Here is a 27,216-nt window from a genome sequence, read left to right on the forward strand (position 1 = left end):
CTGCATTTTGCAAAGGAGTTTTCCACAGAGCTTCGTTAATGTGGTGAAATTTAACTATGCAAAGAATACCCAATCGTGCAAGGAAAATAAAAAAACAGCATTTTTACTTACACACGATTGGATGATGAAGGTCAGCAGAACTTCACCTTATTCCCTTGCCAGGCGCAACCTCCATTGCAAAGTGAACAGTATTTCTCTTTAGTAAACCCTGCTGTCTTTGAAGTGGAGCAACAAAGCAGCTGATACAATTGATAATAACCTTCTTCTGTACTGAAAGATCTCGCATATTCAAGATCAGCATTCTTTTGTATCTCATATGAACTCCACGCAATCTACATAAATGTTGCTATGGTCACATTTGTTGCCTTTTTACCCACAATATAATTATATTAGCTTCAAAAACGTTGTCCAACTGGCAGATGTCGTGTCTCTTATGCCACCTCAGAACTGCCCTGCTTTTGGGTATCTCCCTGGTGACACAGTAATACATATTCTGGTATACTGGTATCCATGTTATCACAGTGGTTGTTTTCTTTAATATTTTTTTAAATAAAAAAGCCATATAATTAGAATAAAATGGTTTATAGTTTACATCTATATTAATGTCTATTATTCCACAATTCCTCCGATTTTCATAGGTATATAAATCCACAGCCGATGTAGACAGGGCACGTGAGATGTATGATGGATACTCCAAAGTTACAGACTCCAAACCCTATCAGTTTCTTACACTGCGAGACATTGTGATCTTAAGAAAAGAGGAGCGAAAATCATTTGTACAGATAAACACACGGTTGACAGGTGAGTAATGGTAGGGCTGTAAACTCCTTGACACAATGGAAATGCCTGCAGGCTTATTAAATAGAATAAAGTGCAGTCAGCCATTACAATCAACTAGATATAAAAATAAAGTATGTTAATAATACCCATAGTCTTGTTATCTGCACTACAGCGTCAAGAGCTCCGCACCAGCGTTCCTGGCTTCAGCACCTGCTTCAACAACTTCTTTCTGCCCAAAACTGGGATGTCAGTTTTGAGCAGGTTTACCCTTTAACCACTTCAGCCCCAGAAGGATTCACCCCCTTCCAGACCAGGCCATTTTTTGCGATACGCACTGCATCGCTATAACTGACAGTTGCGCGGTCGTGCGAAGTTGTACCCAAACAAAATTTATGTCCTTTTTTTTCCCCACAAATAGAGCTTTCTTTTGGTGGTATTTGATCACCTCTGCGGTTTTTATTTTTTGGGCTATAAATAAGAGTGACAATTTTGAAAAAAAAAAACATTTTTTACTTTCTGCTATAATACATATAAAAAATAAATAAATATATATAACAAATCTATTCATCAGTTTAGGCCAATATGTATTCTACTACATATTTTTGGTAAAAAAATCGCAATAGGCGTATATTGGTTTGCGCAAAAGTTATAGCGTCTACAAAACAGGGGAAAGATTTAGGGCCTTTTAATTATTTTTTATTGTTTTTACTGATAATGGCGGCCATCTGCGATTTTTAACGGGACTGTGACATTGCAGCGAACAAATCTGACCCCCAAGTGACACTTTTTGAGGACCAGTGATACCAATACAGTAACCAGTGCTATAAAAATGCACCAATCACTGTATATGACACTGGCAGGGAAGGGGTTAACACTAGGGGGTGATCAAGGGGTTAACTGTGTTCCCTTGGAGGTGTTTCTAACTGTATGGGGGATGGACTGCCTTTCTCTCCCTCTCTCCCTCTCTCCTCCCCCTGTCAGAAGGGGATCTGATTTGTTTACATTGACAGATGTCCGTTCTGGCTCTCTTTCCCATGCGCGCTCCCACAGTACCACATGCACAGACCGATGTACAGGTACGTTGGTTTGTGCAGCTGAGCTGCCTTGTCGTAGTATATTTGCAGAAGGCGGTCGGCAAGTAGTTAAATGTGTTATCCATTACAGAATGTTTAGCAGGCTGTATGGAGTTAGGTTGAGACATCAATGAATGATTTAATTTAATTGATTACATGATTACAGGGGAGAGGAATGTAAAGGAATGTTCAGCTAAGATTTAAGGTTTATGGGGTTTAAGGTTTAATTTGATAACTTTACATGGCACTAGAAATTACCTGGGGAATCCTTCAAACTCATCTCTAACCTTAACACCAAACTACCACTTTTTTGTACTCCTTTGAGCTTGGGGCTGGGCCATTTCTCGCCCCGCTGCTTCCATGTGCTTAACAGCACCTCTAAACTTTTTCTTCCTGCAGCATCTAAAAAACATTTTCATGAGTAAATTGGCTTTTGCTTGGTAAGTTTTAAGGTTAGTTTGCATTGACATCCCACTATCAAACAGGACCAAAGAGCATGGTGTCCTTGACTTTTTAGTGGTTGTATTTTGGATGCATTTACCATGTGTTAGGAATGCATTCTTATTACCTTTCGTAGATGAACACAGTATGCCAAAAGAGCAATGACTAAGTTAAGAGTACATATAATCGTATTCAAAATTTGAACACAGTGAAAAGTGCTTTATAAGAACCATGTATGTAGCGAAATAGAAACAACCGTGTTTTTTGACTGTTGGCTCCAGTAATGGCTTTGGCTATGTTTGCACATTGGTACTGTAGGTTTCAGTTTATATTTCCAGTTATGCTGCTTTGTTTTTGACTTTCCTATTTGCCTACCTGCAAGTAATGATACAGAACAGTTCTGACATCTGCATCATGGAGATAGTTGCAAAAAGAGGACTAAAACTGCATATAATCTTGTTTTTTTCTCATCTGTTAAGGGACATAGTAAGTATGGTTTTTATTGATACCTACAGGAAGATTGGACACTTGCAAACAAAAAATATGTAGACTAAAACAGGGTAACCTCTTCTACTGGCAGCATGCCTCAGTTATTTTGTCAGTGCCCTAGGAGGATGCACACATTTTTCCCTGCTCAACTTGTAAAAGTATAACCTACTTTTTTTTTTTTTTTTTTTTTTTTGCTAGCATTTTTTTCTTCAGTCAAGGTTCCTTGCTTCATTGATGCTTGAGCTGGTCTCTACAACAGCTCTCTGAACTGGCCTTTCCTCCGCCTAGCTATGGATTGCCATACTCAGACCCTGCTATACAGAGGGGACAGTCTTACTGCTACAGATTATCTCAGCTCACGTTCCTCTAGTGCAGGGATGTCAGGCTGGACTTGTAGCTGCGCAACAGCTGAGGGGCCGCCAGTTTGACATCTGTGCTCTTGTGGTTCCTTGGAAATTTTCTCTATGCCCTTTAAAGGTACTGGTGTCTGCAATATGGAATTCAGTTGCCCTATAAATATAGGCTCCGCCTCATCATCCAAGTCCTCCTTGGCTCTGCCTGGTGAAGATGCATCTTTTGCTATTTTTTCTGGGGTCTGTACTGCAGTCACTCAAGACTTGGCAGACAAATTCACTGTGTTCCCCACTGATGCTGACTGCAAAAACAAGTGCACTCCCGTGCCTTCCCCTGCAGAAATAGTTTCCTATCTGCTTTCCTATCTTTCTTGAAAGTGGCCAGGCCACCAGTTGCAGGGACCATATCTGACTCTGTTAGGGGGTCACCTTAGTCTCTTTCTGATATGACTATATTTGATAAATTGCAGTCTTCTGCCATCTTCCCAGATTTACAGGAAACTGTCTCAGGCACTATTGATGCAGGACACTGTTTGCATCTGTTGAATCAGCCTGTTGTTTCCAGTCTTTCAGAACTCCTACAGCTGCACCAAACTTTCTTTTATACCTGCTCTTTGAGGTATTCTTCAGTAGGGATTGAAAACACTACAATGGGCCCAGGGACCCCCCTGAGCATTTACTGGATCTGTTCCTGCCTGGGAAGGAATTTGTTACACAAACCCACCATAAATCTGCGATTGACCCAACTTAACAGAGGAACCATTTTACTAGTAGAGGGCATTCTTAATTTGAGAATTATACAGACCAACAACAATTCCTCTTTAAACCCCAGTTCTCACTGGCAGACTGTGTCCCTCACCTTATTCTAGCTGTGATCTTAAATTGCCAAACTGTGGCAAAATGGCCAAGATCCCTCAAGAGATTTTTCCACTGCAGCTGGGGATCCTTTCCTGATTGACTGTGTGAAACAGGTATAGGATTTGCGATATTTGATAAGATGGACTTTAAAGGCACGTAAATAATTTTTCTAACAAAATTAATTTATTAATATACATGTATATCACCATATTACAGTACATATATAGCGTCAAACATAAAAGTTGGACCACCAGTGGTTCCCCTAATATACAAACTAGATATCGTTTTACTGTGTGATAATACTAAATACTACACACGAGGATATCCTTTTAGTTGGGGTTCCACTTCTCCATTAAAAACAGTTCTGCTCTACATGTTTTGCGACTATATCCATCGCTTCTTCAGGAGTTGAATATTTCTAACTGGAAAAATATTTTTAGCAACAATATATTGTATGAAACAACTTACAATTATAACTAGAAAATGCATTTCCTGGGGAAAATGTGTGGGAAAGCTGAATAGCTGAATTGCTAAAACGGCCCCCATCAAAACTGCCCCATCATATTGATACCATCAAAACTGCCCCATCAGAATTTCCCCATCAAACTGCCCCATCAGAACTTCCCCATCATATTGCCACCATCAAAACTGCCCCATCATATTGCCACCATCAAAACTGCCCCCATCATATTGCCATCAAAACTGCCCCATCAGAATTGTCCCCATCAGAATTGCCACCATCAAAACTGCCCCATCATATTGCCACCATCAAAACTGCCCCATCAGAATTGCCCCATCAAAACTGCCCCATCAGAATTGCTCCATCAAAACTGCCCCATCAGAATTGCTCCATCAAAACTGCCCCATCAGAATTGCCCCATCAAAACTGCCCCATCAGAATTGCCCCATCAAAACTGCCCCATCAGAATTGTCCCATCAAAACTGCCCCATCTTATTGCCACCATCAAAACTGCTCCATCAGAATTGTCCCCATCATATTGCCACCATCAAAACTGCCCCATCAAAACTGCCCCATCATATTCCTCTATTATAAATCAGTACATGATGTGTCTGTCCCCTCCCCCGGGCTCTGTAATCAGAGCTGAGATGCTCCAGCCCCTCCCCCCCTGTGTATAACAGAAGCTTTGGTAACCATGGCAACAAAAGCAACACAGTACACTGTTTAATAGCTAAAATTTCCTGAAATTACCACTAAACAAACAGCATTTTTACGAAAACTGTAAAAGATATCAAACTGAAAAGATCTAGCCAGATATCTGAATATTTTGTGAACATTTTAAAGTTTGTTTGGCGTCTGTAGGTGAAAGTATGAAGGAGCTAAAACTTTTGGGAGCGGAAGAAGATTTTAAGGATCTGAAGCATACTCCCATTGACTTCAATGTTAAAAAAAAGTGTTAAAAAGCTTAATATTTTAAAAAGTATATATGGTAGAACAAAAGTTGAAAACGTCCCACCATCAGCTGAAAGAGACGTACATTTTAATAGTTGAATGATTTTAATAGCTAAAAGTATGCAGAAGTTACGCAGAGCCAAATAAACGTATGGAATAATAAAGAAGTAAAGAAATAAAAACTAGAAAATGCATTTCCTGGGGAAAATGCATGGGAATGCTGAATTGCTAAAACGGCCCCCAGCAAAACTGCCCCCATCATATTGCCATCAAAATTGCCCCATAAAAATTGTCCCCATCAAAACTGCCCCATCATATTGCCACCATCAAATCTGCCCCCATCAAAACTGCCCCATCATATTGCCACCTTTAAAACTGTTCCATTAAAATTGTCCCCATTAAAACTGCCCCATCATATTGCTACCATCAAAACTGCCCCATCATATTCCTCTATTATAAATCAGTACATGGTGTGTCTGTCCCCTCCCCCGGGCTCTGTAATCAGAGCTGAGATGCTCCAGCCACCTACCCCCCCCCCCCTGTATAACAGAAGCTTTGGTAACCATGGCAACAAAAGCAACACAGTACACTCTGATTAATGGCTAAAATTTCCTGAAATAACCTCTAAACAAAAAGCTTTTTCACAAAAACTGTAAAAGATATAAAACTGAAAAGATATAGCCAGATAGCTGAATATTTTGTGAACATTTTAAAGTTTGTTTGGCGTCTGCAGGTGAAAGTATGAAGGAGCTGAAACTTTTGGGAGCGGAAGAAGATTTTAAGGATCTGAAGCATGCTGTCATTGACTTCAATGTTAAAAAAAAAAGTGATAAAAAGCTTAATATTTTAAAAAGTATAAATGGTAGAAAAAAAGTTGAAAAAGTCCCATCATCAGCTGAAAGATGAACATTTTAATAGTTGAATGGTTTTAATAGCTGAAAGTATGCAGAAGTTATGCAGAGCCAAAAAACGTACGGAATAATAAAGAAATAAATAACTAGAAAATGCATTTCCTGGGGAAAATGCGTGGGAATGCTGAATAGCTGATTTGCTAAAACGGCCCCCATCAAAACTGCCCCATCATATTGCCACCATCAAAACTGCCCCATCATATTGCCCCCATCAGAATTGCACCATCAAAACTGCCCCATCATATTGCCACCATCAAAACTGCCCCATCATATTGCCACCATCAAAACTGCCCCATCATATTGCCACCATCAAAACTGCCCCATCATATTGCCACCATCAAAACTGCCCCATCATAGTGCCACCATCAAAACTGCCCCATCATAGTGCCACCATCAAAACTGCCACCATCATATTGCCATCAAAATTGCCCCATCAGAATTATCCCCATCAAAATTGCCCCATCAAAACTGCCCCATCAAAACTGCCCTATCATATTGCCACCATCAAAACTGCCCCATCATTTTTGCCACCATCAAAACTGCCCCATCAGAATTGCCCCATCAAAACTGCCCCATCATATTGCCACCATCAAAACTGCCCCATCATTTTGCCACCATCAAAACTGCCCCATCAGAATTGCCCCATCAAAACTGCCCCATCACATTCCTCTATTATAAATCAGTACATGGTGTGTCTGTCCCCTCCCCCAGGCTCTGTAATCAGAGCTGAGATGCTCCAGCCACCTCCCCCCTGTGTATAACAGAAGCTTTGGTAACCATGGCAACATAAGCAGCACAGTACACTCTGTTTAATCGCTAAAATTTCCTGAAATGACCACTAAACAAACAGCTTTTTTCTCAAAAACTGTAAAAGATATCAAACTGAAAAGATATAGCCAGATAGCTGAATATTTTGTGAACATTTTAAAGTTTGTTTGGCGTCTGTAGGTGAAAGTATGAAGGAGCTGAAACTTTTGGGAGCAGAAGAAGATTTTAAGGATCTGAAGCATGCTCCCATTGACTTCAATGTTAAAAAAAGTGTTAAAAAGCTAAATATTTTAAAAAGTATAAATAGTAGAAAAAAAGTTGAAAGTCCCATCATCAGCTGAAAGAGACGAACAATTTAATAGTTGAATGGTTTTAATAGCTGAAAGTATGCAGAAGTTACGCAGAGCCAAAAAACGTACGGCATAATAAAATTAAAACTAGAAAATGCATTCCCTGGGGAAAATGCATGGGAATGCTGAATTGCTAAAACGGCCGCCATCAAAACTGCCCCATCCTACTGCCATCAAAACTGCCCCATCAAAATTGTCCCCATCAAAACTGCCCCATCAAAATTGTCCCCATCAAAACTGCCCCATCATATTGCCACCATCAAAACTGCCCCATCATATTGCCACCATCAAAACTGCCCCATCATATTGCCACCATCAAAACTGCCCCATCATATTGCCACCATCAAAACTGCCACCATCAAAACTGCCCCATCAGAATTGCCACCATCAAAACTGCCCCATCAGAATTGCCACCATCAAAACTGCCCCATCAGAATTGCCACCATCAAAACTGCCCCATCAGAATTGCCACCATCAAAACTGCCCCATCAGAATTGCCCCATCAAAACTGCCCCATCATATTGCCACCATCAAAACTGCCCCATCAGAATTATCCCATCAAAACTGCCCCATCATATTGCCACCATCAAAACTGCCCCATCATATTGCCACCATCAAAACTGCCCCATCATATTGCCACCATCAAAACTGCCCCATCATATTGCCACCATCAAAACTGCCCCATCATATTGCCACCATCAAAACTGCCCCATCAGAATTGCCCCCATCAAAACTGCCCCATCAGAATTGCCCCATCAAAACTGCCCCATCAGAATTGCCCTATCCTATTCCTATATTATAAATCAGTACATGGTGTGTTTGTCCCCTCCCCCGGGCTCTGTAATCAGAGCTCAGATGCTCCAGCCACCTCCCCCCCTGTGTATAACAGAAGCTTTGGTAACCATGGCAACAAAAGCAACACAGTACACTCTATTTAATTGCTAAAATTTCCTAAAATGAACACTAAACAAACCGCTTTTTCACAAAAACTGTAAAAGATATCAAACTGAAAAGATATAGCCAGATAGCTGAATATTTTGTGAACATTTTAAAGTTTGGCGTCTGCAGGTGAAAGTATGAAGGAGCTGAAACTTTTGGGAGCGGAAGAAGATTTTAAGGATCTGAAGCATGCTCCCATTGACTTCAATATTAAAAAAAAGTGTTAAAAAGCTTAATATTTTAAAAAGTATAAATAGTAGAAAAAAAGTTGAAAAAGTCCCATCATCAGCTGAAAGAGACGAACATTTTAATAGTTGAATGGTTTTAATAGCTGAAAGTATGCAGAAGTTACGCAGAGCCAAAAAACGTACGGAATAAAATTAAATAGAATTAAAAATAAATAAAATCGAATAACAATAGTGGGACTGCTAAAGCAGTCCCACTAATAACTAGAAAATGCATTTCCTGGGGAAAATGCATGGGAATGCTGAATAGCTGAATTGCTAAAATTGCCCCATCAAAATTGTCCCCATCAAAACTGCCCCATCATATTGCCCCCATCAAAACTGCCCCATCATATTGCCACCATCAAAACTGCCCCATCAGAATTGCCCCATCAAAATTGCCCCATCAAAACTGCCCCATCATTTTGCCACCATCAAAACTGCCCCATCATATTACCACCATCAAAACTGCCCCATCATATTGCCACCATCAAAACTACCCCCATCAAAACTGCCCCATCATATTGCCACCTTTAAAACTGCTCCATAAAAATTGTCCCCATCATATTGCCACCATTAAAATTGCCCCATCAAAATTGCCCCATCAGAATTGCCCTATCAAAATTGCCCCATCATATTGCCACCATCAAAACTGCCCCATCAGAATTGTCCCATCAAAACTGCCCCATCATATTGCCACCATCAAAACTGCCACCATCAAAACTGCCCCATTAGAATTGCCACCATCAAAACTGCCCCATTAGAATTGCCACCATCAAAACTGCCCCATCATATTGCCACCATCAAAACTGCCCCATCATATTGCCACCATCAAAACTGCCCCATCATATTGCCACCATCAAAACTGCCCCATCAAAACTGCCCCATCATATTCCTTTATTATAAATCAGTACATGGTGTGTCTGTCCCCCCCGGGGCTCTGTAATCAGAGCTGAGATGCTCCAGCCACCTCCCCCACCGTCCATCACTGTGTATAACAGAAGCTTTGGTAACCATAGCAACAAGAGCAGCACAGTACACTCTGTTTAATCGCTAAAATTTCCTGAAATGACCACTAAACAAACAGCTTTTTCACAAAAACTGTAAAAGATATCAAACTGAAAAGATATAGCCAGATAGCTGAATATTTTGTGAACATTTTAAAGTTTGTTTGGCGTCTGTAGGTGAAAGTATGAAGAAGCTGAAACTTTTGGGAGCGGAAGAAGATTTTAAGGATCTGAAGCATGCTGTCATTGACTTTAATGTTAAAAAAAAAGTGTTAAAAAGCTTAGTATTTTAAAAAGTATAAATAGTAGAAAAAAAGTTGAAAAAGTCCCATCATCAGCTGAAAGAGACGAACATTTTAATAGTTGAATGGTTTTAATAGTTGAAAGTATGCAGAAGTTCTGCAGAGCCAAAAAACGTACGGAATAATAGATAAAAATGAATAAAAACGAATAATAATAGTGGGACTGCTAAAGCATTCCCACTAATAATAAAAATAAATAAAAACAAATAACAATAGTGGGACTGCTAAAGCAGTCCCACTAAAAATAAATAACAGTAAAAAGTAATTGCTACACAAAATACATTTGATGTATGTGAAAAATGTATCTAAACTCACTTGTGCCGCAGGTACCAGACAGCAAGACCTCCCCCCAAGGAAAGAGGGGGAACACCTGAAACAGGTGTCTGAAACCCAACAATTGAGTGGAGATGGCCTGCTGGATACCTCTAGATTTGTCTCTAGTATACGCCTGCTGTCATACAAATGCACAGAGCACTTTGTTTAAAGTACTGGAAGGACGTTGCATCCAAGGAGCACCTGACCTGCTTGGTTTTTGAGCGACAGCGTTTCTTTAGACCTACATCAAGGATATCATCGGAGAACAGGACTTACAGTATACCTGCCTCAGTATTAGAGGTCTAAAAAAAGGTTGTCAGTCTCCTTCCTCTCCTCACCTAGTTCTGGAGAAGGGACTACTAGACCTTTACCAGCTTGATCCTCCAACCACCTACAAGGTCAGGAGAAGAAACCTGTTAAACTGTCAGGAAAGCCTTCAGCAAGAAGATGCACCCCCACTTTTCCAAGTGTTTGTTGATCCTTGCCGGCTTTAGAGTAGTTTTCCATTTGGACATTCAGGTGTAGAGTGCCTTCTCAGGTTTACAGACTAATCCTCCACCACCAGCACTCTCTTCAGTTCCCAACTCTTTACATTATTATGTCACTGCACAAACTAGCAGACCTACCTCTGCTCCTGCTCCTTTTAGGTCTTCTGAACCAAAAGACCCTTGTTTTAGTTTCTGCACCACTTCGGTCACAGGAGCTAGGATGAATACTTACTAATTACTATCTTACCTACCAGGGCTCTGACTTCTGTGTTGCCCCTACATCATATATGTTCTCCAGATTGTTAGCTATAGTGTTTGCCCTGGTGACTTTTTATAGAATCCCCCCTTTTTCACCAGTCTCTTCTCAGTCTACCTCAGCCTTTGCAAAGGCTTATTATGGCTTACCTGTAGGTAAAAGTTAAAAAAATGACTATACTACTGCTTTAAAGCAGGTTAAACAGTATAGTGCTTGTGCTGTCTAATCTGTCCCTTTCTATGCTGTAAAAAACCTGGTTGAGCCTATTCCTGTGTCCCCTTAGGTGAACTGACCATGGTAATCATGGCTGCTGATCCATGATACCATGGTCAGTTTGTGCCTCCGTGATCCCGCTGTGTTAGTCAATCCTTTCTTCCCCATCTCCTCCTCCCTCCCTGCCTGTCAGCTTCTAGTGTATGAGCAATCTCCTCCCAGCCCCTTCCTTCCTGCTAATATTAGTAGCTAGCAGTAAAGTCAAAGAGTAGGATTACTGCCAGCCCCTCTGTTCTAATAATCTAATCTGTGCGGGCACATGGCCTCCTGCCACTCTCCTCTCCCAGTTCAAGGACTACAGCAAGAGGGGCAGAGCTGACAGCACAGCAATCACGTTGCCTCCCGCTGTAGTCCTTTGATCAGGGGAGGAGAGCGGTGGGAGATCATGTGACCGCACATAGGCGATCTGAAATAAGGTATTTAGCGGCATAATTTAAAAAAAAAATTTACGCTGTGTAATATGCCTTGTTACAACAGAGGGGCTGGCAGTAATCCTACTCTGACTTCTCAACCTGGGATTAAAGTGGTCGTAACCAGTCTGAAGATATCCCAACAGGTGCAAAGCTGAGAGTGTTATAGGATCGATTCCTGCCCCAACTGTGTAAGCCACAAGCTTGTCCTATATTTTGGCGTATAAGTCATTTGTTGAAGATTTTCTAGCTTTCAGAAGAGTCAAAATTACTTCCGATAAGCAGCCTAGGGACTCGAACCTCTTCCTTTCAACCTTCATATTTGAAGGTCCAGCCTGTGAGGGTTTCAGTGGCTGAAAACCTTCCTTGTGTCAATAGGTGAAGGACACATGGTGCATCCCCAGAGGGAACCACAACCCTGGCCGATATGGTAGAACCACTATGACTGTTATTGCTTCCGTTGAGTCTCGAGAGGAACTTCAAGATAAGTCCATGAAGGGAAGTCATATACTAGACTGCACCTAGATGGGTATGAGAGAGCATCCACCCCTTTCTCTAGCTGGTGGGGGAGGCAAGCGATAAACCTTAGTAATTTGGGGTTGACTACTGCAGCAAACTAATCTATCTGGGGTAAGAGCCATAGATCGACAATCTGTTCGAAGATTAGTGGTTCACCAGAGCAATCTTACACTCTTTCACAGCCAAGTGGGCTTTATGGCTGAAACCTTCGGCAGCCGACCCACGTCTAAACTAAAGAGAAGGCTATTACTCATGTAACAGGAGGTAAATCAGGTCTTTTGCCTCAAGACAGAAGGTTAAGGCATTCCAGGGTATTTTCTGCGGGATTCCAGCAGTCAGAAGTCAGAGACTTCACACAGTCTTGGCAGGGTAAAAATGGCAAAAGAACCTGGAGGAGCACCCAGGCGACCTTGCTGAAGGCACATAAACAGAAGGCCCTTTCTACCCCCCAAGAGTAAACAAAGTGTTTTGACGCAAGGCCTGCCCAGACGGTCCTGGTTGGAGCCAGGTTGAAACATTTTGCAACAGTCTGAGCAGATCAATGTCGGGACCCTTAGGTGATCGCAACGGTGGGGATTCTTTAGCAGTTTTTGGCCTAACTACAGCTGCAGGGAGCATCTATTCTGGTACCCTCCATCAAAAAGTTTACAGGCTTTTACTCCACCCTGTTCCTGGTATAAAAGAGAAATGAAGGATGGAGACCAGTGATGGATTTAAAGAGAATAAATCATAACATATACCTTGAGAGCCTCAATATGGATTTACTACAAATGCTTATTTAAACTATCCAACCGAGGGATCAGGTGGTGTCAATAGACCTCCAAGATGCCTATCTACATATCCCTAGCCTGCCTACATTCCAGAAATGTCTGAAATTGGCAGTCAATCAAGTCCATCTACGATTTTGTTGTATGCCTTTTGGACTCTGCACCTTACCGAGAGTCTTCACAAAAGTCTTCATTGACGTCTTAGTTCCCCTGAAAGAGAGGGATCTCTGGGTATATCATTACCTGGACAATATTCTACTCCTGACAAAAAGTCCAAAGCAGCTCACGATCCACAAAGACATTTAGGAAATTCGACTGGTTAATCAACTAAGAAAAACGTCAGTTACTGTATCCCTAGTACAACAGGTGAGATATATCTGGCTGCAATGTTTGACACCCTGAAACGATCAGTATCTCTGCCAGCACAGAAAGTATCAATCATTTCACAGACAATGATTAGAGTGTTGCTCCATTCCCATCTAACAGCATCACAATATTTTGAGTCTGATAGGCATCATGTCCGCTGGCATCCCCCTAGTGCCGTGGGCTCACTGGCACCTCAGACATTTCTGACTGGATTCCTAACTCAATAAAAGAGGCTTCATCTTTCACACCTTTTCAAGTACAGTGCTTTGAAAAAGTATTAATGCTCCTTGAAATTTTCCACATTTTGTTATGTTGCAACCAAAAACGTAAATTGATTTTATGTGATAGACCGACACAAAGTGGCACATAATTGTGAAGTGGAAGGAAAATGATAAATGGTATTCAATTTTTTTTTTTTTTTTTTTTTACAAATATTTGAAAAGTGCGGCATGCATTCAGCCCCCCTGAGTCAACACTTTTGTAGAACCACCTTTCCCTGCAATTACAGCTGCAAATCTTTTGGGGATGTCTCTACCAGCTTTGCACATCTAGAGTGTGAAATTTTTGCCCATTCTTCTTTGCAAAATAGCTCAAGCTCTGTCAGATTGGATGGAGAGCATCTGTGAACAGCAATTTTTAAGTCTTGACACAAATTCTCAATTGGAATTAGGTCTGGACTTTGACCAGGCCATTCTAACACATGAATATGCTTCGATCTAAACCATTCAATTGTAGCTCTGGCTGTATGTTTAGGGTCGTTGTCCTGCTTGAAGATGAACCTCTGCCCCAGTATCAAGTCTTTTACAGACTCTAACAGGTTTTCTTCTAAGATTGCCCTGTATTTGGCTCCATCCATCTTCCCACCAAGTCTGACCATCTTCCCTGTCCCTGCTGAAGAAAAGCATCCCCACAACATGATGCTGCCACCACAGTGGGGATGGTGTGTTTAGAGTGATGTGTAGTGTTAGTTTTCCTGCCACACATAGCGTTTTGCTTTTAGGCCAAAAAGTTCAATTTTGGTCTCATCTGACCAGAGCACCTTCTTCCACGTTTGCTGTGTCTCCCACATGGCTTCTCGCAAACTGCAAATGGGACTTCTTATGGCTTTCTTTCAAAAATGGCTTTCTTCTTGGCACTCTTTCATAAAGGTTAGATTTGTGGAGTGCACGACTAATAGCTGTCCTGTGGACAGAGTTTCTCACCTGAGCTGTGGATCTCTGCAGCTCCTTCAGAGTTAACACGGGCCTCTTGGCTGCTTCTCTGATTAATGCTCTCCTTGCCTGGCCTGTCAGTTTAGGTGGACGGCAATGTCTTGGTAGGTTTGCAGTTGTGCCATACTCTTTTCATTATCGGATGATGGTCTGAACAGTGCTCCGTGAGATGTTCAAAGCTTGGGATATTTTTTTATAACCTAACCCTGCTTTAAACTTCTCTACAACTTTATCCCTGATCTGACTGGTGTGTTCCTTGGCCTTCATGATGCTGTTTGTTCACTAAGGTTCTCTAACAAACCTCTGAGGGGTTCACAGAACAGCTGTATCTATACTGAGATTAAATTACACACAGGTGGACTCTATTTACTAATTAGGTGACTTCTGAAGACAATTGGTTCCACTAGATTTTAGTTAGGGGTATCAGAGTAAAGGGGGCTGAATACAAATGCACGCCACACTTTTCAGATTTTTTTTTTTTTAATTTGAAAACCATGTATCATTTTCCTTCCACTTCACAATTATGTGCCACTTTGTGTTGGTCTATCACATAACATCCCAGTAAAATACATTTACGTTTTTGGTTGTAGCATGACAAAATGTGGAAAATTTCGAGGGATATGAATACTTTTTCAATGCACTGTAATTCAGGCTTTCTCTGGTGGACTAAGCAAGAAATACTCGCAATGTCTCGCCTGTTGGGTCCTGTCTCGTGGACCATACTTACGTCAGATGTTAGTATGAAGGGCTGGGGGGGGCACACTAGGGAAAGTTCAAGGAATGTGGTAATTTCCCACCACAGGTGTTCTATTAAATGTGCTAGAGAATCAGGAGGCCTCTAGCACTGACTGCACAGTTCCCTCAAATCAAGAACTGTCTGGTACTCTTACAGATGGACAACAGAGCTGCGGTTTCATACATCCAGAGAGAGGGGGTACTGTCCAACATAGGAGCAGATCATTTGTCTTGACTTTTCCCAGGCAACAGCGAATAGTCCTATGCCTATGTCTTACTTGGGTACATAATGGTGATTAGCCGCCTGTTTTCTGTATACAGTATATTCTGATAGCGTTAGGGACTGATATAGGTGCTATCACCGGTTTATATGCACCCCCTGCTGCTTGATAAGCTCTCTTTAGGGTAAGATCAATGCACCTGTCAAGAGCGTCTGGAAGACGATGAGTCCTCCATAGGTAATGTTATATTTTTGGCTAAAAGGACCACTGCTACAACAACTACAGGTGGTGTGTCCAAAGTTGTAGGATCTGCCTCAGCCAGTGGATAGAATTTTGTTCAGTCAATTTAGAGAAAATCTTCCTCCTCTAGCAGTTCTTTGATTTCCCCCCATTAGCCGGAAAAAAGGATTGATGCTTTTTCGAAAATGGAAAGTGTCCCCAAGTGATCTTGGGGGGACTACTCAGTCTCCTGCCAGCTGATGGCATGTTTTACTGCCTGAACATAAAGCTGCACCAGGGAGAAACAAAAAGTGATTTTAACTTAATTTTTTAATAATCATGGCATACTTACCTGCTCTGTGCAATAGTTTTGCATAGGGCAGCCCCAGTCATTCTCTTCTGGGTCCTCCGCCGGCGCTTCTGGCTCCTTCCTCTTGCCAAGTGCCCCCATAGCAAGCTGCTTGCTATGAGGGCACTTGTGCAGACTCGATTATGAGCCATGCCATATGTGTCCATAACAGTGTGGCTCGCCCCTGCCCTCACCTCATGGTCTTTACTTGACAGCAGCCTCCATGTCCAGTGAGGAGGCATTTAGGTAAAAAAAAAACTTCTACCCTTTCAACCACTGAACTAAAGCCAGGTGGCTATGGAAAATTTTTTGTTCTGGAAATTCCTTTGATGTTTGCCTTGACATGGGGAGAGGGAGGCTACTAGTCGATGGCCCTGGCTGAGATAGGTCAGAGTCAAGAAAGTGGGAAAGGCGGAAAAGCAAGGTGAGTGAGCTGCTCTCCTGGCCTTGATCAAAACCTAACGCCATATTAAAATTTTGGCAGAGAAAAATGCTCCTAGTGAGGAGACTCCTACTGACCCCAAAAGACATATGGAGGGGTTCCCAGCCTTATAATCACATTTAGCAGCCGGAGGACAGGGACCGCTCCTGGGAGGGGCTGAACCCAGACAGAAGCTGCTGCAGACAGATGTAGGAACATCTTGCTTCCATTCACAAAAAAGGAGAATGCTTGGGATGTCTTTGTTTTTTATGCTATTCACTGCACCTGGGGGTGGAGTCCAGGGCGGAGCTCTATCATGGGTATGCTGCCATGGATAGGTACCAGCAAAAAATCTTTATGATCTTTCTCTTGGCACCACTTGCTACAAACAGAGGCATGCAGGGGAGTAGGAAGGGTTATCCTGAGTTGGCCTACAGATTTTTTGTTTGCCAGTGTCCAATCTTTAGGCATTTGTTTACTCCAACGGTATATAACATACAGTGTCCCTCAATGGACAAGAAAGAAACAGAATACTATGTAGCTCTAGTCCTCTGGTTGCAACTGTCTCCATGATGCAGCTGTCAGAACTGTTCTATGTCACTACTTGCTGGTAGGCAACTAAGCGTCAAAAATAGTTAAAAAAAAAAAATAACGCAGCATGACGACCGCAGAGACTTTCAGTACATATACATGCTCTGGTTCCTAGTTGTTTTTGTTTTACTTCCTTTATACTTTTATAAAGCAGTATGCGACTCTGTGTTCCTAAATACAATCTAAGAAAATAATTTTATGGTGAGTACAAAAATGCTATTTTTTATTTTTCTCTGCAGGGGCAGCTGTAGAAGCCCTGCGGTATGACAGCAGTCCTTCAGGTCTTATCCAGTCCGTCATAGAGCGATTCCCTGATGATGAAGAGGAACTGGAGTGCTTAATGCTAGAAATGAGCTGTGCAGATGCCCATTTCTGGGGGAAGGAGTGCAGTAGATGATTACTGTGGCTTCTAGATCACATTTGCAGGGCTGTGTCATGGATGGATTATTAGGCAGTACTCTGCAGGTGTTCAGCTTGGATTGGGTGTAATTAGCAATATGGCAGATCAATGCAGGGAATGGGTTTGTGAATACTCATTTTTAATGATTATGGGAAAAAAAATGAATGGGAACATGTCAAGATTTTAATTACCAAGAAAGAGTTCCTTAAGGAAAAAGTGACAAGGACCTTCCTTGTTGCAGTGGGTCGTGTAGGTCTGACAAGTACAGGTTTTTGTGGCTCGAAGATGAGATAAGAACTAAAACTGAATGCATTAAAAAATAAAAATAATTTTACCAAACCCGTCTCGGTTATTTTATTTTTTTATTGCTTGCTAATAGTTGCTGTGACCTTCTTAGTAAACAAGGTGATGCAACAGAAATGATGCTTTTGTGTTTAAAGGCCTCTGCTTTGTGAATCAAGCGCTTTTATGGATGGCCATGACCTGCAGATTATATTGAGATGGAGCCTCTCCCTGTGTAATGTACCCAGTTTGGCTAGCTGTTTTACAGCTAGTCCAGCTCTTTGAATAAGTCATGAATTCATCTTTATAATACTGAACCCTTCCATGCTATGAACTAGTGGCTAGGTCCACACAACAAAATAATACCCCAACAGCTGCAGTACTAAAAGTACCCATAAAAAGTCAAGATGGTGGAACTCCAAAATCATCAACCAGTATAGCCCCATTTTGGAAAGCAAACACCCAGTGCCCATACAGTGGGGACGGAAAGTATTCAGACCCCCTTCAATTTTTCACTCTGTGTTATATTGCAGCCATTTGCTAAAATCATTTAAGTTCATTTTTTTTCCTCGTTAATGTATACACAGCACCCCATATTGAGAGAAAGACACAGAATTGTTGACATTTTTGCAGGTTTATTAAAAAAGAAAAACTGAACTATCACATGGTCCTAAGTATTCAGACCCTTTGCTCAGTATTTAGTAGAAGCGCCCTTTTGATCTAGTACAGCCATGAGTCTTTTTGGAAAAGATGCAACAAGTTTTTCACACCTGAATTTGGGGATCCTCTGCCATTCCTCCTTGCAGATCCTCTCCAGTTCTGTCAGGTTGGATGGTAAATGTTGGTGGACAGCCATTTTTAGGTCTCTCCAGAGATGCTCAATTGGGTTTAAGTCAGGGCTCTGGCTGGGCCATTCAAGAACAGTCCACAGAGTTGTTGTGAAGCCACTCCTTCGTTATTTTAGCTGTGTGCTTAGGGTCATTGTCTTGTTGGAAGGTAAACCTTCGGCCCAGTCTGAGGTCCTGAGCACTCTGGAGAAGGTTTTCGTCCAGGATATCCCTGTACTTGGCCGCATTCATCTTTCCCTCAATTGCAACCAGTCGTCCTGTCCCTGCAGCTGAAAAACACCCCCACAGCATGATGCTGCCACCCCCATGCTTCACTGTTGGGACTGTATTGGATGGGTGATGAGCAGTGCCTGGTTTTCTCCACACATACCGCTTAAAATTAAGGCCAAAAAGTTCTATCTTGGTCTCATCAGACCAAAGAATCTTATTTCTCACCATCTTGGATTCCTTCAGGTGTTTTTTTAGCAAGCTCCATGCAGGCTTTCATGTGTCTTGCACTGAGGAGAGGCTTCCGTCGGGCCACTCTGCCATAAAAGCCCCGACTGGTGGAGGGCTGCAGTGATGGTTGACTTTCTACAGCTTTCTCCCATCTCCCGACTGCACCTCTGGAGCTCAGCCACAGTGATCTTTGGGTTCTTCTTTATCTCTCTCACCAAGACTCTTCTCCCCTGATAGCTCAGTTTGGCCAGACGGCCAGCTCTAGGAAGGGTTCTGGTCGTCCCAAACGTCATCCTTTTAAGGATTATGGAGGCCACTGTGCTCTTAGGAACCTTAAGTGCAGCAGAAATTTTTTTGTAACCTTGGCCAGATCTGTGCCTTGCCACAATTCTGTCTGAGCTCTTCAGGCAATTCCTTTGACCTCATGATTCTCATTTGCTCTGACATGCACCTGTGAGCTGTAAGGTCTTATATAGACAGGTGTGTGGCTTTCCTAATCAAGTCCAGTCAGTATAATCAAACACAGCTGGACTCAAATGAAGGTGTAGAACCATCTCAAGGATGATCAGAAGAAATGGACAGCACCTGAGTTAAATATGAGTGTCACAGCAAAGGGTCTGAATACTTAGGACCATGTGATATTTCAGTTTTTGTTTTTTAATAAATCTGCAAAAATATTAACAATTTTGTGTTTTTTTCTGTCAATATGGGGAGCTGTGTGTACATTAATGAGGGAAAAAAATGAACTTAAATGATTTTAGCAAATGGCTGCAATATAACAAAGAGTGAAAAATTTAAGGGGGTCTGAATACTTTCCGTCCCCACTGTATATTCAATGAGGCATTATGAGTCTTTTGAACATGTCATTTTTTTTTTCAAGTTTTTGGAAAATGTGGAAAGAAAATGAAAACATATTTTTATTTTACACAAAATTGTCAATTTATACGCTATTTCTAACACATAGCAAAAATGACACCCCAAAATATCCAAGGAGCACCATCAGGTGTTCTAGGGACATAAATTACACACATAATTTCCTTTGAAGGCCCTTCATATTTCTAACACATAGCGTGTGTTAATGTGCAAATTACACCCCAAAATGCATTCTGCTGAGCAAAGGGTAAATAAATGATTACCTGTGGTTTTTGTAGTGCAGTTGTCCACAGAGGAGAGCATAGGTCCAGGCAGTAGGCAGGGACGTGGACAGTGACAGCAAAAGAAATTTTCCAGGCAGCAGGCAGGAACACTGTCCATAGTCAGTGTAGACAGCAGGCAGAGATCTGGTCAGTACAGCCAAAGTATTGGTCCAGGCAGCAGGAAAGAACAAGCTTAGGGCCTTGGTCAGGAAAGAATTTGGAAAGGGGTAGAGGCTTCTCCCACCCAAATCTCTTTGAATCCTCCGGTCTCCAGACCCTGTTCTGGAAATTACAAAACCCTGAGGAAACCAAAAACAGTTTTTCTCTACTCAGAACACTATTCTGAAGCCCCTCATATATGTGAGACCCCTGTGTTATCTTGCATCCCACTACTACAGTAGCAGGGAAAAAGATCAGTCCAAGCAGCAGGCAAAAAACATGGTCGATTTACAGGCTGAGGTCAGTGCACGTGGAAGGCAGAAACGTGGTTTAGAAACAATCCATACGGCAGGCAGAGGCATCGTCTGTAAACAGGCCAGGGTCAGTTAACGTGGAAGGTAGAGTCATGGTCAATCGAGGCAGCAGGCAAATGATCCGCACAGGTATTAGAAACGGGGAAATGGCAGGCTGTTAAAAATAAGGAGAACTAACATCTTCTGAAGCATTCTCCGATGGGCCTGGTTGGGGTGGACATTGGGGACAATGGTGTCTTTTCTAATTTCTCTTCTGCTGCATACACGACATTTCTTTTGGCGCCTTCTTCCGGATTCTGTGGGTGGAATGTGTTCAGGAAAATGTTGCTCATGAAGTTGACTTACATAATCATAATGAATGATTCCTGGGGGGATCCTTTGGTGGTAGATCAGGGCAGTGACAATTTTTTGTACACATTATACATGGTCAAATGGAATGGATAAAATTCAACTATTTTTATACCAGAAACAATAGTTGGTAAGTAGGGCTGTAGCATCTGGTTGTTTAAATGCACCCCCGCCCCCCAATGAACAGATTATAATTGTGGATGCATTCAGGCTTTACAATGGGACCGTGTTTTCCATGGATCTTCACCAAGGTATCATCGTGGATGGTGGACAGGATGTAAACATCTCTCTTGTCCCTCCACCACATGGCCAACACTTCCTCGTTCCTCAGATTTGCCAATTCCCCCCTTTGTAGCCTTGTCGTTACTAAATTTTGTGTGAAGTCCTTCGTGTTTTTTCTGTAGGTCAAGGTTTTTTCATGGTACAGGTGGTGGAAAAGGGGCAAACTGGTATAATTGTCTAGGTAGATATGGTAGCCTTTTTTGAGCAGGGGGTATGCCAGGTCCCAGACAATTTTTCCGCTTGTTTCGATGTACGTTGGGTAGGGGTGCTGAATATAATCGATGCATCACGATTTAGCCTTGCTCGATTCTGCATCAATGCAGGGAGCAGCTGAATTGCAATGTGCACTGACGTCATCGCGGCTCCTCCCCCTTGTCACATTCATGGTAATGGCAGTAAGGAGCCAGGCTGTGCGCACATGTTGGCAGGAACATGGAGGGCCGGGGCCAGAGCTAAAGGGCGGCTCGTCCTGTCCATGCTGGTGCTGCAGCTGATGGGAGTGGCCGGACCAGTAGAGCATGGAGCTCTGGGGAGGAGAGCAGAGCCATTGGTCCCCGGAAGTGTTTAGGGCGGCCACGGCTTTCCCAGCCAGAGGTGTGACGGTGGAGAATGACCGAAGAAGAGCCAGTTAGAGCGGCAGAGCCAGGTGAGGGGGCTGCGGGGAGGACACTGAGGATGTGGAGGAGTCGGGCGGTGGGCGTGTCCCCACATTAGTAGGAAGTGGCTGCCCGGTCTGTCAGCTCACTCTGCCGTGATTGGCTGTTGGGAGTCCTGGGCTGTGAGGGTCGCCGCGCTGGTGGCTGTGATCGGGATCCTGCTGGCTCTGATCCAGGGACAATGGCTGATGAGGGCACACTGCACAGTAGACCTTCTCCCAGGAGGAGATCTCTGCCCTGGCCCGGGAACATGCAGGTAACCACACCCCTGACTGGTCACTCTGCAGCCTGGTCACATATTTGCAGTGTCTACTGAGGAAAGGGGGTGAGGAGCCCCAGGATGGTTGGTGGAGGAAGAGAGGACCCCTGCATGGCTAATGGAGAAGGAGAGGGCCCCTGCATGGCTAAGGGAGGAGGAGAGGGCCCCTGGGTGGCTATGGTAGAAGGAGAGGGCCCCTGAGTGGCTGCGGGAAAAGGAGAGGGCCCCTTGTGGCCATTTGGAGGAGAGGGCCCCTGGGTGGCTGCGGGAGAGGGCCCCTGGTGGCCATTTGGAGGAGAGGGCCCCTGGGTGGCTGCGGGAAAAGGAGAGGGCCCCTGGTGGCCATTTGGAGGAGAGGGCCCCTGGGTGGCTGCGGGAGAAGGAGAGGGCACATGGGTGTTTGGAGGAGAAGGAGAGGGCCCTGAGTAGTTGGTTGTATATTCACCATATGCTAGCTGCTAACTAATCATACAGCGCCCACTTTCTTTTGGTTTTTAATGCAGATATGACAGCATGTCCCCCAGCTGGCTGTCAAACTGCCTGATATCCTCCACAACCGTTCCTCCCCCCTCAATTCACACTGTCTCTCGCCCAACCCCCCCTCTATGTCTCAAAATGCTCCCGGTCACTAACCCCAGATCACCGAGACTCCACATCAGACGGACATGGCTCCCAGCCCATTCCTCTTGCACCTCCCTATTCAAATCAGTGGCTATCGCCCACCTCACCTCTATTCACAGTCTCCAACCACCACCCCATGCAACCCTGAACAATCTGAGGTCCCATCCATTCTTATCTCTGGACCCCTTCATCCTTCAGTTCCTATCACCCCTCCCGCCCAGACTTGAATAATATTCCTGGACAGCCTTCCTCTCCTATTTATGGATACCTCCTTCCTTCCTTTCCTATTCATGGATTTCTCCTTTCTTTTTTCCTATTTATTGATTTCTCCTTCCCTATCCCCAGACTCTTCCATCCTTAAGTTCTCCTGCTTGAATTTGTTGATGAAAACCATCGGCAGTAGTCGTGATGCATTGCGGAATCGAATCATTGCCATGATAATCGTAATTGAATCGAATGGTGAGACCACTGAAGATGCGCACCTCTAACGTTGGGCACTCGGGGCTGGAGCTGGGAGTCTTTGCCTTTGTACACTGGTGGACCAGTAGGCATGCAACTCCTTTTTCTTTGTAAGCCCCATATAAAACGTAAGGCCCAAAAACTATTTTAACTCCTCCACTGTGAGACGGCGCCAATTAAACATACGGGCATAGGACAAATTGGGGTTGGTGGAAATATGTTGCTCTGCAAAAAGGCTTACTGGTGGACCAGTAGGCATGCAACTCCTTTTTCTTTGTAAGCCCCATATAAAACGTAAGGCCCAAAAACTATTTTAACTCCTCCACTGTGAGACGGCGCCAATTAAACATACGGGCATAGGACAAATTGGGGTTGGTGGAAATATGTTGCTCTGCAAAAAGGCTTGTTTAGTCCAGGATGTATTGCAGCAAATCTTCAGGGAAAATAAAGTAAAAAAAATCTATTTCATAATCATGAGTGTAGAGATGCACACCTGGCTGTGCGGTGAAAAGGGGGAATTGCAGCTGACCCTGAGCTGGAAGGCAGTCATAATGAGTTTGCCAGGTCATCTGGAAGATAGCTTTGGGTCTGAATTCTTTGGCCCTGGTGCGTTATTCCATTGCTGGTACTGGGCCTTTCTTTCTGGGGTCTAGCTCCGTTGGTGTTGGTGCTGTTGGGGGGTATAGCGCTGCTGGTGGTAGGCAGGTCTTCTGATCTGAACAAGGGTAATTGGAGCACTAGGTACTCTATGGCTGATGCAAGGACACCTCTGTAGGACAATTGAATCCAAAGACAAGGTGAGGGGGGAGGAAGAAGGTCCATGTATTTAAAAAGTCTGTATATCCTGGGTAGTAGCCATAGGAGGAAAGGACAGGGATCCTTGCGCACAGAAGAAGAAACTTTGTAGGTACTGAGACACAAGGAGAAAGGAGCAGCGCCAATCTGAGTGTAGCAATATCACAACTGCAGGTTTATTTCGAAATAATGCATTTACTAGACAATGGTCATTGTAGGCACACCTGTAACAGTCAGCCAAATGGTAGAGATCCAGGGCAGCAGCTGGAAGGCGCGTTGTCATCGTACCCAGCGGCGCTGGTGGTTTCCGGTGTCCCGGTCCCTCTGTGTGAGGGAGGCTGGGTCTATGCAATGCCTGCGTGCACGGACCCAGCCTCCATCACACACAGACTTCCTGCTGACAGCTTCCTCCTGCGCCTCCTTCATCCAGCCCGGGACACCGGAAACAACCAGCGCCGTCGGGTACGATGACAACGTGCCCTCCAGCGGCCGCCCTGGATCTCTGCTATCATTTGGCTGACTATTACAGATGTGCCCAGAATCACCATTGTCTAGTGAGTGCATTACTTCTAAAAAAAAAAAAAAAACCTGCCTTTGTGATATTGCTACACTCAGATTGGCACTGCTCCTTTCTCCTTAGGTCTTCTGATCTTATCCTTTTGGGAGGGACTGTTTCCTCCTCCGATTCAGTCCCCAATCCATTACTCTCTACTTGCTCATATTCCGAATCGGATAGGGAGAGCTCCCCACTGCTCTCATCATCCGACATACTAAGAATTTTATATGCCTGCTCAGAAGTCAAATATATTTTGGAGAGGGCGGCTGATGTTAAGCTGTGATGGGCGGCAGTGATGTTGGCTCTGACAGGTGACACTGATTAGGCTGCACTAATAGATCCACTGATAGCGGCACTAATAGGCTGCGCTGACAGATCCACTGATGGGGCTGTGTGACAGATCCACTGATCTGATAGGTTCTTGTTATTGGGGGGGGGGGGGGGGCATGTGATGCACAGTAGTGTGTGTATAAATCACAGTAATAGGTAACTCACAGTTTTTGGTTCTTCTTTTGGAAGAAGACGGGAACAGCAAGTAACCGCTGTATGTTTACAATGACTGGCTGTGATTGGACACAGCTGATCACATAGTAAAAAGCCAATTTTTTTGGCTCTTTACCCTGATCGGGGATGCGCTGTGGCTGGGGGACAGGCCTCATCCCTGATCGCTGTGCTGCGCATCCTGAAGAATGTCATATGACGCCCTGTCAGGATATCTTAGTTGATTTCTGACAGCAGACAAGCTACAAGAAACCCCCCACGATGTGGTCCTGCAAGGATGTTTACCTTTTGTTCTGGCTGTATTATGGTTTCAATGGACCGAAATTGGTCTATATCAGTTTTGACAAGTATTCTTGTTGCCCCAGTTGGGCCATTTTAATGGCTGGTTCTTCATATACACACCACTATTCAATAAGACTGTATTCAAGGGACAGTTGGTTATACAGTGGGGACGGAAAGTATTCAGACCCCCTTAAATTTTTCACTCTTTGTTATATTGCAGCCATTTGCTAAAATCATTTAAGTTTATTTTTTTTTCCTCATTAACCGCTTCAGCCCCGGAAGATTTTACCCCCTTCCTGACCAGAGCGTTTTTTGCGATTCGGCACTGCGTCGCTTTAACTGACAATTGCGCGGTCGTACGATGTGGCTCCCAAACAAAATTGACGTCCTTTTTTTTCCCACAAATAGAGCTTTCTTTTGGTGGTATTTGATCGCCTCTGCGATTTTTATTTTTTGCGCTATAAACAAAATAAGAGCGACAATTTTGAAAAAAATGCATTATTTTTTACATTTTGCTATAATAAATATCCCCCAAAAATATATAAAAAGAATTTTTTTTTCCTCAGTTTAGGCCGATCGTATTCCTCTACATATTTTTGGTAAAAAAAAATCGCAATAAGCGTTTGATTGGTTTGCGCAAAAGTTATAGCGTTTACTAAATAGGGGATAGTTTTATAGCATTTTTATTAATAATTTTTTTTTTACTAGTAATGGCGGCAATCAGCAATTTTTATTGTGACTGCGACGTTATGGCGGACATGTCGGACATTTTTGAACCATTTTTGGGACCATTGTCATTTATACAGCGATTAGTGCGATTAAAAATGCACTGATTACTGTGTAAATGACACTGGCAGTGAAGGGGTTAACCACTAGGGGCGGGGAGGGGTTAAGTGTGTCCTAGGGGAGTGATTTCTAACTGTAGGGGGATGGGCTAGCAGTGTCATTACTCTGATCACAGCTCCCGATGACAGGGAGCTGTGATCAGTGACACTTGTCACTAGGCAGAACGGGGAGATGCTGTTTACATCAGCATCTCCCCGTTAGTCCTGTCCGTGAGGCGATCGCGGGTATCCCCGCAGCGATCGAGTACACGGGACCCGCGACCCGACTCACAGAGCTCCCGGCCAGCGGTGCGCACGCAATGGCACGGCGGGGAATTCAAATGGACGTACAGGTACGCCCATTTGCCCAGCCGTGCCATTCTGCCGATGTACATCGGTGTGCGCCGGTCGGGAACCGGTTAATGTACACACAGCACCCCATATTGCCAGAAAAACACAGAATTGTTGACATTTTTGCAGATGTATTAAAAAAGAAAAACTGAAATATCACATGGTCCTAAGTATTCAGACCCTTTGCTGTGACACTCCTATATTTAACTTAGATGCTGTCCATTTCTTCTGATCATCCTTGAGATGGTTCTACACCTTCATTTGAGTCCAGCTGTGTTTGATTATACTGTTTGGACTTGATTGGGAAAGCATGTTGGAGCAAATGAGAATTATGAGATCAAAGGAAACTGCCTGAAGAGCTCAGACAGAATTGTGGCAAGGCACAGATCTGGCCAAGGTTACAAAAAAATTTCTGCTGCACTTAAGGTTCCTAAGAGCACAGTGGCCTCCATAATCCTTAAATGGAAGATGTTTGGGATGACCAGAACCCTTCCTAGAGCTGGCCGTCCGGCCAAACTGAGCTATCCTGGGAGAAGAGCCTTGGTGAGAGAGGTAAAGAAGAACCCAAAGATCACTGTGGCTGAGATCCAGAGTTGCAGTCGGGAGATGGGATAAAGTTGTAGAAAGTCAACCATCACTGCAGCCCTCCACCAGTCGG

The 27,216-nt window shown here is 43.4% G+C and overlaps 1 protein-coding gene across 1 annotated transcript in view; it reads left to right on the plus strand.

Annotated features, from left to right (window-relative positions):
* Positions 1–17,786, plus strand: part of DPP3 (dipeptidyl peptidase 3) — a 122,238-nt gene extending 104,452 nt beyond the window's left edge. The window contains 2 exon segments of the mRNA XM_073605244.1: positions 639–801; positions 17,287–17,786. Of these exon segments, the coding sequence (XP_073461345.1) occupies positions 639–801; positions 17,287–17,444 (321 nt within the window). The 3' untranslated portion in view covers positions 17,445–17,786.
* Positions 17,787–27,216: the final 9,430 nt, after the last annotated feature.

This window comes from Aquarana catesbeiana, linkage group LG11, assembly GCF_042186555.1.
Source record: "Aquarana catesbeiana isolate 2022-GZ linkage group LG11, ASM4218655v1, whole genome shotgun sequence".
Lineage (NCBI taxonomy): Eukaryota > Metazoa > Chordata > Amphibia > Anura > Ranidae > Aquarana > Aquarana catesbeiana.